The 12,900-nt window shown below is 40.7% G+C and overlaps 1 protein-coding gene across 1 annotated transcript in view; it reads left to right on the top strand.

Moving 5' to 3' along the window:
- The window catches only part of LOC124596585 (centrosomal protein of 78 kDa-like), a 128,539-nt gene that overhangs the window by 84,835 nt on the left and 30,804 nt on the right, over positions 1-12,900 (top strand). The window contains exon 6 of the mRNA XM_047135777.1: positions 4,064-4,251. Within this exon, the coding sequence (XP_046991733.1) occupies positions 4,064-4,251 (188 nt within the window). The remainder of the gene's footprint in view (positions 1-4,063; positions 4,252-12,900) is intronic.

Genomic DNA, 12,900 nt, shown 5'->3' on the forward strand with positions numbered 1-12,900 from the left:
CAAAGCCAAGCTCACAAAAGTAGCACATATGTCACTGAAAATAAGACTCTCCTACCTACGGAGTCAAGTGTCAAACTGCCTATGCACCGATAACATACCAATGAAGAAAATGTTTCACACTTTTCTTTTGTATGATAAAGCTGCATGGCAGTGCAAATTTTTTTTTGTTTTACTCACATATCACTTTTAATTTCAGTAATACTTGTGCAACTTTCCTATTGCCTTGTAACAGCTGGATTGTAAAAGGGAAAAAAACTATTTTTACTGTTTCTGTATGAGGTGTACATTGTTCCATTTCTGTGCCTGTTGTGTAATTTGCACATAATGCTGTCTTGATGTCTGAAACCAGTCTCAGGACTGAAGACCACAACAACATACTGTCCATGTTTAGGTGATGCAGATTCTTTTGTAATTTTTTATTACTGTGGCATTTTAATGCATTACACATGAACAGCTTGTGTTTAGTTGCAACTTCAAGTAACAACCAATTGATACACCACTTTAATATTTCCATAGTGATCGTATTTTTTGATATTCAATATATTTTCTGTATGATGTTAGGACAATTTGGTGTCTACAGTGTTTTCTACATCGGTAGTCATCAGTGCATAGATAGTTTGGCACTTGACTCCATGGGTATGAGAGTTTTATTTTCAGTGACTTTCGTGCTCACTTTGTATTTCATTGTAGGAGTAGAAATTACTGCGTTATAGATGAAAAATTTTTTCACAAACATTTCTTATACCACTTCCTTTCACCATAGCTGTGTTATTACGATGATGATGATGGTGGTGGTAATGATGATGACAATGTGAAACTTCCTGGCAGATTAAAACTGTGTGCCCGACCGAGACTCGAACTCGGGACCTTTGCCTTTCGCGGGCAAGTACTCTACCAACTGAGCTACCGAAGTACGACTCACGCCCGGTCCTCACAGCTTTACTTCTGCCAGTATCTCGTCTCCTACCTTCCAAACTTTACAGAAGCTCTCCTGCGAACCTTGCAGAACTAGCACTCCTGAAAGAAAGGATACTGGGGAGACATGGCTTAGCCACAGCCTGGGGGATGTTTCCAGAATGAGATTATCACTCTGCAGCGGAGTGTGCGCTGTGAGGACCGGGCGTGAGTCGTGCTTTGGTAGCTCAGTTGGTAGAGCACTTGCCTGCGGAAGGCAAAGGTCCCGAGTTCGAGTCTCGGTCGGGCACACTGTTTTAATCTGCCAGGAAGTTTCATATCAGCACACACTCCACTGCAGAGTGATAATCTCATTCTGGAAACATCCCCCAGGCTGTGGCTAAGCCATGTCTCCGCAGTATCCTTTCTTTCAGGAGTGCTAGTTCTGCAAGGTTCGCGGGAGAGCTTCTGTATAGTTTGGAAGGTAGGAGATGAGATACTGGCAGAAGTAAAGCTGTGAGGACCGGGCGTGAGTCGTGCTTCGGTAGCTCAGTTGGTAGAGCACTTGCCTGCGGAAGGCAAAGGTCCCGAGTTCGAGTCTCGGTCGGGCACACTGTTTTAATCTGCCAGGAAGTTTCATATCAGCACACACTCCACTGCAGAGTGATAATCTCATTCTGGAAACATCCCCCAGGCTGTGGCTAAGCCATGTCTCCGCAGTATCCTTTCTTTCAGGAGTGCTAGTTCTGCAAGGTTCGCGGGAGAGCTTCTGTATAGTTTGGAAGGTAGGAGATGAGATACTGGCAGAAGTAAAGCTGTGAGGACCGGGCGTGAGTCGTGCTTCGGTAGCTCAGTTGGTGGAGCACTTCCCCGCGAAAGGCAAAGGTCCCGAGTTCGAGTCTCGGTCGGGCACACAGTTTTAATCTGCCAGGAAGTTTCATATCAGCGCACACTCCGCTGCAGAGTGATAATCTCATTATGATGACAATGTATCAAAACACGTAATGGTGAATGAATTAATTTGGAATCCAGGCACTTCCAAAATTGTCTGCTCATTTCCCAAAAAGCTACGTGTAATCTGTCAAATGCCCATCTGCCCAAAAAATCAATATTTTCCAGCATAACAAATTTTTGTTCTTTGATATCCTCCCTACAGTATAGAGATCAATGTATACATCAATCAGTGTCTGGTTACTAAGAGTTTAATTTGGGATCTGGGTTTTTTGCAGCACTTTTAAAGTGATAGTACCTGACTACAAGGGCCAGGTCTGGCTAGTACAGAGGATGAAGCAGCACAGTGATTTAATTTTTTGTTCAATAGTCACACACAAACAGGGATGAATGTGTGGGTGCATTATCATCATGCAAGAGCCATGAATTGTCTTGCCACATTTCAGGCCATTTCCTTCTCACATTTTCTCACAGGCATCACAACATGTTTCAATAGTACCATCAGTTATCAGTTTGTCCCTGCAGCACAAATTCATGATAAACTAATCCTTCAAAGTCCAAGAAAACTATCAGCATGGCTTGGACTTTTGACCTTACTTGATGAGCTTTTTTTGCTCTTGGAGAACCACCCATTGTGAAGATTGAACCTTGGTCTCAACATCTTATCCGTAGACACATGTCTCATCACCAGTTATTAATCTCTTACGAAACATCTCATTCTCATTTGTGCAATCCTAAAGCTCTTCACAGATTGCGAGGTGAAGATCTTTCTAGTCTTGATTCATGAGCCATTGCAACACAATGCATTCTAAGATGCTGTGTCTTGATTTCATAACATGATCCAACTGGAATGTTACATTCTTGTGCAGTCTCTTGGACAGTCAGCCTTTGATTGCGGCACACAATTTCGTTGATGTTCCTGACATGAGCGTCGTCAGTAGACATCGAATGGTAGATATGGAATGGCGTCCTGAACAAGGGTGATCTTTAACTTCCATCCGGCCATTTTTAAAACATGTGAACCATTCATAACACCAAGTATGGCTAAAACACTCATCACTGTAGGCTTTCTGCATCATTTGGTGTGTCCATGTAATGGTTTTCTTGAGTTTCACACAAAATTTAATGCAGACACGTTTCTCCTCTAACTCTGCCATCTCGAAATTCGCAAACCTTGCGACACAATGTTCTACTCAAAATAGTACTGAACAATAACTAAGAGACATACAACAATGAAACTTCCGGCAGTTACACATTAAATACAGGCATGTGCAGGGATGTCAATCACATTTCACTCCAAAACGCCATTGGCACTAAATTACAAATGTTCCAGAATTTTTGAACAGCCCTCATAAGTACAGTTATGAGAGCTCAAAACATGGGAGAAGGTAACCTTGACTGATGAGTCATGGTATACAACGGGGCACACCTATGGTAAGGTACAAACAAGTACACTGAAAACTATGTGTAGCTCTGCATCCTCAGTGCCAAGTGGGTACTATTCAGATAGGCCGTGGCGGCATTCTCAGGAACTGATCTCCTTGAGTTCTCTGCAGCTGTTGAGCTGTCATAGATCACAATGGTATCCCAGCACGGTCAGTGCCTCAAGGTCAGCAACCCTGCTGCCATCATTAACATGGAAAATAATGCCATGTACTGCTACACAGATATGAGAAGTCAGGTGGTACTATGCTTCGCAATGTACCGTACAAAGCTCCAGCCAGCAGTGTCATTCTGCTACGTCTGTCTCATGTGTTGCTCAGGATGTGTGTGAAGCATTTAGCGTTGATTTTCATATTAATTTAGATATCATACTGAGCCAGTGTATTGATCATTAGGGGTAGCATAAAGCAAACATGAAAAGTATTATGTTAAGAGGTGTCGTCAATAGTTTTCCTGGCATATAAATTGTTCTAGGGACAGAAGCAGTCTGCCAAAGTGGCACTTACCTCAATGATGCCAGTTACCAGGGTAGTCAACAGCTAGAGTGTGTGGCATGGGAAAGACAGAGCCCATAGGCAACACCACAAAATATTCTCCATCTTTGTCTGTACTGAATGCATTGTGTACCCCCCTTCGTATGTGCACACCACTGTATAAAATTCAGATGCTCATGAGTGTACTTTATATTTTTCTTTTTGGGAAAGAAGTGAATAAATAGACTGTTAATATGATCTACTTTTATCCATATTTTTAACATTGATTCTTTCTTTTGCAGCCATAGATCTGCAAAACTGTGGAATAACAAATCAAGGTGCCCAGGAAATTCTCAAGTTGCTGAAAGTTAATACTATTTTGACTGTTGTTGATGTACGAAATAATCATGATGTGAATGGTGATTTGCTAAATGCTATAAAAAAACAGTTGGCCGAAAACAGTTCAAGAAATGTAGAAGATACACAGGAGGTATACCTAACTAACTTAAAATTAAATCTCGTAGATTTTTTTTTAATGGTGATAAATTATTAAAACTCTTAGCATTGTTCACCAAAAATGTTCTGGAAACAGATTCACACAAACAAAATTCTGAACAAAAGGTTAAATGTGAAAGTTTTTATTTAAAAGCTTTGTTCTTGCTGGTCAATACAATTGGAATAATAGAGTTGAGGTAGAGGGGGAGGGAATGACAGCACATTTAAAGAAAATCTATCTCGAACATTTGAGACTTGGTTAAATTTATGTAATTAAATGTAGTTTTAAGAGAAAGTAAGACTGCTGTCAGTTTGGACAAACTTCCACTCATAGTTGAAGCATTCGGATTCACACAAAGGCTGTTGCGAGTGCTATCCAGGAAGTAACCATACATGCTGCCTGAGACTGCAGCTAGCCCACGAATGCACCTTGAAGTTCCTCATTGCAGGCAAACTACTTAGAGCCAAGCCACTTTGTCATGTGCATGAAGAAGTGAAAGTTGTTTGGAGTCAAGTATGAGCTGTAAGGAGGATGTTCAAAAATGAACTGGTTCATCGATTCTTGTGTTCCATAAAATTTCACAATGCCAGATGTCCGTAATTTTCTGCCATAATATTTCAACACAGAGCCTTACGATACAGGTTACAGTACACTGAGCTCCCCTATTTAAAATCTCGTCGGCATGTGCGTGGTATACAGAATTGTCATTTCTTAATGCTTACTTGAGCGCAAATGCTTCTGCTACAAGATGCATGCTGCTGAGAGAGTCTTCCTTGGTGAAAATTTGGCTCATCAATATCAGATCAATCATCTTCATGCAGTAAAATTGCACAGGCATGCCAGCTACAGAGAGCACAAAGCTTTTCTGACAATATTCCCTACAGAATCCATCTGGAAACCTGTATCCCAGTTGATAAGTGCCTCAGACAGTCATTTTCTACTGATTCATTGATAATGGGAGTTCCAGAAGTCACAATTTTTGCTGCATTGGATTTTGTCGACTGATCAGCTGAAATACAGTGTTCAGCGATAGTGGATTTGCTGAAGGAGGTGAGTATGCCACTGGTGTTCCACAATGTGCTCCAGCAATTGGGCATCATTTGCGCTATCATGATTTGCTGCATTAGCAGGGAATTTTACAAACACCTGCTTTATCTTACTGAAAGTTATATTTGACTGACCCCAGAAGCACTGAGATATTTGGTGGAGGAATATAGGTCACTTTAGCCTTATGCTTTTGAAATCCTGACTACTTTTGGGGAAACATTTACAGTCTATGGCAGTTAGTCTTTTGTCTTCAAGGCCTCATCATTATACTCTTCCTTGTTCTACCATTTATATGTCTGTAGCATACTCTGTATCTTCTGGCAATATAATGTAAATGTATAGATAAAAATCTACTCACCAAGCAGCAACAGGAGAACACACACACAAAAAGGTTTAACTTTTGAAAGCTTTCGGAGCCTGTGGCTCGTTCTTCTGGCACAGTGACTCTTTCTTCTGACGGAAGAGTTGAAGGGGAAAGAAGAGAAGTGAAGGAAAAAGACTGGAAAGGTTTAGAAAAAGGGGTCCATTTCAGAAAAGTCACCCAAAACCCTGGGCCAGGGGAGACCTACTGAATGGGGTGAGAAGGAAAGACTCTTCTCATCCTGTCCGGTAAGTCTCCCCTGACCCGAGGTTCTGGGTGACTTTTCTGAAATGGACCCCTGCTGCTAAACCTCTCCAGTCCTTTTCCTTCACCTCTCTACCTTCCCCTTCGACTCTTCTGCCAGAAAAGGAGCCACTGGCTCCGAAAGCTTGCAAAGGTTAAACCTTTTTGTGTGAGTGTTCTCCTGTTGCTGCTTGGTGAGTAGATTTTTATCTATACATTTACATTATATTGTCAATAATTGACTAGTTTTGTATCTTATGAGATGAATATGAATTTTCCAGGAACACAACTGTCAGGTGTTCCAGTTCCTCTTACATGTCATCTGCATTCGATATGGTATGGGTTTGATGAATCAAAGTGTTCACAGTGCCCACTATTTCTACCAAATTGCAATTGATTTGAAAACTGCTAAGTCAGTGTTCGTTCCTCAGAATCTTCCATAAAAATGTTTGGCCCCCAGTGGACGTAAGACTCCTAATGGTGACACTGTCAGATTGTTCATAAAACTCATTGTTAAATAAAACAGGGTGTTTAAACAATGCTGTCATATCAGCCACAACCCTATCACCAATGACATGAAGCTACCCTAACACAGGTACTTTCATAAAAAAGAGGACAACATTGACCCTCACCAATACATCATTGCATTTCAGCTTATGTGTATTGAGTCTGCTGATAAAATCGGTAGAAGTTATTATAACTGTGGACATTTGTGTAAAATGGATCTGAGTACAGATGCTAAGTACTTAGTCATATCAAAGTTGGCTACTGAAATATTGCTCATAACAGATCATAGGCTCACCTTTATGATCTAGGCTGTCCACACAGCCTAGGTGGAACCGAAGTATGTGGACTTAGTCTCTCAGTAGGCTCCTTTGGTAGAAAGCCAGAAGTCAAGAGTTCCATTGTTTCTCTCATCACACTTAGATGGGTCATTATTGGTCTAGTGATATGCTGAGTTACATAATCAAACATCGTTCTTATTAATATAGTCCTTTTGTGGCATGATCATGGTAGCTTTACCTTTAACCACTTTGAGTACAATGGTATTTACATCTGTTGTGGAGGATTCCCCTCTCCAAATATATTATGTTACTTTTCGGTGGCGCAGCATTCACCAACACATGGTGAGACTCCTGATGAATTTACTCTGTTGCATCTGTTGCAGGAGGTTGGATGGGACATCCAGCAATTCACTCAAACTTTTATGGAACAGCCTATATGCCAGAAAAGCTTTAAATTCCGCATTGAGTCTAGTGTTTGCTGGACAATGTGTGGCAGAACATTGTCGTGTCAATAGTTGATGGTGTCACTGTTTACAGTTCTGTCAATAGAGCTCCTTCCACATCACAATGGAAAAGAGAGAAGCTGTTACCCATTAAGTTTTGTATTCTCAAAAAGGAGTTTTGTGACTCACTGAGTACAGAGCTTGTGTTATGCTCATTATTTAGTCACAGACTCGTACAAAATGCCTGGAGAAATCTGTGAAAAGTTGTCCTAGAGATGAGAGACCATGAAATGTCTGTTAGCACAATTTTATATGAATTTTCTGCACTAGTTCATTGCAGACTACAGATAGATGACCACTTCTGTTATAATCTTGAATATTTACCCCTTCCCTCTTAAACAGACACCACCATTGGCATGCAGTATCTTCACTCATAGCATTTGGCCCATATATGGCACAAATTTTTGTGAAGAAAATCAAGAACTTTGAGGATTTTTTTGCCACTAAAACTATTTTATAGTTTGATTTCACATTTGGTGTCATCTTCATTTACTGTTCACTTTGAAAAACTTCTCTGCTATTGCAGCTGTAAGCACACTGACCTAATGTGTGAGTCAGTGTAGTGACTGTTTCACTTCCCTCACTGCTTTCCATACTACTTAAAAACATAGACTACTTTCCAAGTAATCCATATAATAACTACTATTCGCCTTAGCATTTGTTAAGTGCTAATGCAAGATTATATTGTCTTGATGTAGTGATGCAACATATCAGCATTACAAACTTGAAGCGATATTTTAATGTTTATGTACAGAGGAGACTTAATGTTCACCTGCCCTATTTCTAGGATGACTTAGTACTAATGTACTTTGCTAAGTTTGGAATTAAATGTGATGTGCTTTCCCTCATTTGCATGGCAGTATATGTGCATACAAAATATCTCTCTCAAACATACTAATATAATGCTGGGGATGAAATTTAGAATTCTTAAAACGTTATTTTAACACTTTTCTGCACATTTTAAAAGAGTGAATACAACGTTTGTGCAGGTAACAAAATAAAACTCTATCACACCACATCTCAAAATCTATGGTTCTGATTTTTTTTTGTACCGTTTTATACTGTCACAAATCAAGCATGTGTGTGTGTGTGTGTGTGTGTGTGTGTGTGTGTGTGCGTGTGCGTGCCCGTGAACAGTTACGAGGTGCTAATTATGAGGTGCTATTTAATAAATGAGCAATGACAGAAGACTGTATTGGAGGATTATATTAGCAAAGACACAGAAGTAGTGGCAAAAGTTGTTCACAGTAAACCAATATAAATGAAAACAAATTTTGAATTTTGACACAGTTGTGTAGTGATCTTTAGTAGAATAGGCTTCTTTATAGTGGTGTAGTGATCTTAACAATACCAGAGAAGGAAAGTTGCTACTCACCATATAGCGGAGATGCTGAGTCGCGATAGGCACAACAAAAAGATTCACACAATTATAGCTTTCCGCTATTAAGGCCTTTGTCAGCAGCAGCCGACACACACACACACACACACACACACACACACACACACACACACACACACACACACAGTCTGCAGTCTCAGAGAACTGAAACCACACTGCAAGCAGCAGCACCAGTGCATGATGGGAGTGGTGACTGGGTGGGGGTAAGGAGGAGGCTGGGGCGGGGAGGGGGAGGGATAGTATGGTGGGAGTGGCAGACAGTGAAGTGTTGTAGTTTAGACAGATGGCAGGAGTGAAGGTGCAGATGGGGGAGGAGGTAAGTAGCGGAAAGGAGAGAAATAAAAAGAAATTAAAATACTGGGTTTGGTGGTGAAATGACGGCTGTGTAGTGCTGGAATGAGAACAGGGAGGGGGCTGGATGGGTGAGGACAGTGACTAACGAAGGTTGAGACCAGGAAGGTTACAGAAATGTAGGATGTATTGCAGGGAAAGTTCCCATCTGCGCAATTCAGAAAAGTTGGTGTTGCTGGGAAGGATCCATATGGCACAGGCTGTGAAGTAGTCATTGAGATGAGGGATATCATGTTTGGCAGTGGGGTGTTCAGCAACAGGATGGTCCACTTGTTTTTTGGCCATAGTTTGTTGGTGGTCGTTCATGCGCACAGACAGCTTGTTGGTTGTCATGCCTATATAGAATGCAGCACAGTGGTTGCAGCTTAGCATGTAAATCACATGACTGGTTTCACAGGTAGCCCTGCCTTTGATGGGATAGGTGACGTTAGTGACTGGCCTGGAGTAGGTGGTGGTAGAAGGATGTATGGGACAGGTCTTGCATCTAGGTCTATTACAGGGGTATGAGCCATGAGGTGAGGGATTGGGAGCAGAGGTTGTGTAAAGATGGACGATTATATTGTGTAGGTTTGGTGGACGGCAGAATATCACGGTAGGAGGGGAGGGAAGGATAGTTGGCAGGGCATTTCTCATTTCAGGGCACGACGAGAGGTAATCGAAACCCTGGCGGAGAATGTAATTCGGTTTCTCCAGTCCCGGATGGTACTGAGTTACGAGGGGAATGCTCCTCTGTGGCCGGACTGGGGACTTCGGGAGGTGGTGGGAGACTGGAAAGATAAGGCACAGGAGATTTGTTTTTGCACAAGGATGGAAGGATAATTACGGTCAGTGAATGCTTCAGTGAGACACTTGGTATATTTTGAGAGGGACTGCTCATCACTGCAGATGCGATGGCATGGGTGGCTAGGCTGTACGAAAGGGAGTTGTTGGTATGGAATGGGTGGCAGCTGTCGAAGTGGAGGTATTGCTGGTGGTTAGTAGGTTCGATATGGATGCAGGTACTGAGGTGGCGGTCAACATCTAGGAAGATGGCTTGTTGGGTTGAGTAGGACCAGGTGAAGCAAATGGGAGAGAAGTTGTTGAGGTTCTGGAGGAATGTGAGTAAGGTGACCTCACCTTCAATCCAGATAGCAAAGATGTCATCATTGAATCTGAACTAGGTGAGGGGTTTAGAATTCTGGGTTTTTAGGAAGGATTCCTCTAGATGGCCCATGAATAGGTTAGCATAGGATGGTGCCATGCAGGTGCCCATAGCCATACCGTGGATTTGTTTGTAGGTAATGTCTTCTAAGGAGAAGTAATTGTGGGTGAGGATATAGTTGGTCATGAAGACTAGGAAGGAGGTTGTTGGTTTGAAGTCCATAGGGCGTCTGGAAAGGTAGTGTTCGACAGGAGTAAGACCAGGCATTAGGAATGTTAGTGTACAGGGAGGTGGCATCAATAGTGACGAGCAGGGCACCATGTGGTAAAGGGAAAGGAACTGTGGAGAGTTGGTTGAGGAAATGGTTGGTATCTTTTATATAGGAGGACAGGTTACGGGTAATAGGGTTTTGTTGTGCCTATCGCGACTCAGCATCTCCGTTATATGGTGAGTAGCAACTTTCCTTCTCTGGTACTGTTACATTCCATCCTGGATTTTCCATTGTAGTGATCTTACGTAGAATAGGCTTCTTTATAGTCATTATAATATGTTTTGTGTCTTGACATTTAAAATTCCAGCAATAAATTTAGCATCAGATTTTTTTCAATTTATTGAGTTTTTCAACAAGTGATATGGGTTGATTTTGATTAAGTAACACTGCAAAAAGCAGCTTGTATGCAACTTTCGTGGTGTTTACTTATAACCCGCGATTCACTTCCATAAAGTATTGTTGGAACTGCCATTGTCTTATAAAGTTCCACTTGTGTTTCTTTTCTTGTTTCATTTTTTAGACGTTATTTATTGTTCCATATGTATTCCCGAACTTTGCTAACTTCTTCTCTATGTCTTCGACCTTTTATTATTAACCACAGTGTTTGTCTGTACAGGATGTTTTCCATTAAAATCCATTGATTTTGTCTTCTTTTCTGATATCATCAAATGGTACCTTTCACAAATCTTGTCTAATAAATGCATTTCCCTGCTCTGTCAGCAGTGTGGCATTGTCTACTTACAAAAGGCAATGCAAGTGTGTGTTTGTCTTAACCTTAATCCACCCCATTAAAAATCTCATTCCATTTCTGGATTGTACTATCTAAATAAATGTTAAGAAGTGTAGGTGAAACACTGTGCCATTGTCTAGCTCCTTTGTTTGTGGATATAAGCTTCATTAGAGCACCATTTATATTTAAAATTACTGTGTGTGTTTGTGCAAACTTCTTAAAACTTTTAAGATGTTGTTGATATTCTACTTTCCTTATAATTCTCCACAGTTTCATCCTATCAACAGTATTGAATGCCTTAATAAAATCAATTAATGCTAAATAGGTTTCCCTATTATGCTCTGTCTGTTTTCTAGCTATTTGTTTAATTATAAATACTGCATCTGTTGCCAACCTGTGCCTCCAAAATCCCATTTGTCCTTCACATAATAAACTCTCAGCCATGATCATTAACCACTTGTTCACTAGTCTTGCATAAACTTTGCATGCAGTGTCCAGTAAGCTGGTTCCTCTGTAGTTCTTGCAGTTATTGTGGTTGCCTTTTTTAAATAGTGATATTATCTTTGCTTGTGGCCATGTTTCTGGAATGCTCCATTCCTCCAGATCATATTAAATGAATGTAGCGATCTCTTTTGTAGTAGAGTGCCTCCGTATTTTATCAGCTCAGTATTTATGCCATCTATACTAGCTTTTCACTTTATGTGAAGTTGAGGGCTTCTCTTAATTCACTCATACATGAAATATGTACACATTCTGTTTCAGTTTCATCCTCTTTATTCTCTGTGGAGCCTGTTACTTCATACTACAAGTTCTTCAAATGTTTTATCCATTCTGCTTCTTGGATGTTATTTATTTGAGCAACTTCTTTTTCTGTGTGATTGAGAGTATTCATAGTTTTGTAATACCTCATTTCCCTTCAATGAATATCGTCTTCTATTACCCTTCTAAATGTACGCCAAGACTCTTGATGAGCTCATTTCACTGCTCAATTTGCTGCAGTTCTCTCTCATATGTAAATTTCACTACTCTTCTATGTTGGTTCACCTTTTTTCCTTCATAACTTTATGTAAGTCTGTTGTCCAAATTTCTAACTCTTTCTTCCCTCTTATCTTTTTCTTTTCCTTAAAGCTTCTTCAGCTGCTTTTCTAAATGCAGTTTCTATACTTTTCCATTCTTCTCTATTTCTTCCACTTCTTTTTTCTGTTCTAGTTCTTCATTAAGTCTCCTCTGGTACAGATCTTGTATACTGTGAAACTTCCTGGCAGATCAAAACTGTATGCTGGGCCGAGACTTGAACTCAAGACCTTTGCCTTTCGCGGGCAAGTGCTTGGGTAGCTCAGATGGTAGAGCACTTGCCTGCGAAAGGCAAAAGTCCCGAGTTCGAGTCTTGGCCCGGCACACAGTTTTGATCTACCAGGAAGTTTCATATCAATACACACTCCGCTGCAGAGTGAAAATCTCATTCTTGTATACTGTGTTCATTCTACAGAATGTAGATATACTTTGTAGATTTCTTCCTTCATTTTTTCTTGTGTCATCTTTTTGTTCTTTCTCCATTTGGTGTAAATACTGAATCCATTTGAGCTATCGCCAAGGAATGGTCAGGAGCTATGTCATATCCCCCATACACTCTTGTGACTCTTATGTTGCCTCCTGATTTTTCATTGCCTACAGTGTGCTCAGTAAGAGACATAAATCCTTGAGGTGACCATGTATACTTACAACCATCTTTAGTTTGTTAAAATAAACAAAATCTCTAAGCAATCTTCCATTGTTACTTATTATGTTTTCTCCCATCATTCCCACAATCTG

This window comes from Schistocerca americana, chromosome 2 (genome assembly GCF_021461395.2).
Source record: "Schistocerca americana isolate TAMUIC-IGC-003095 chromosome 2, iqSchAmer2.1, whole genome shotgun sequence".
In the NCBI taxonomy this organism is placed as follows: domain Eukaryota; kingdom Metazoa; phylum Arthropoda; class Insecta; order Orthoptera; family Acrididae; genus Schistocerca; species Schistocerca americana.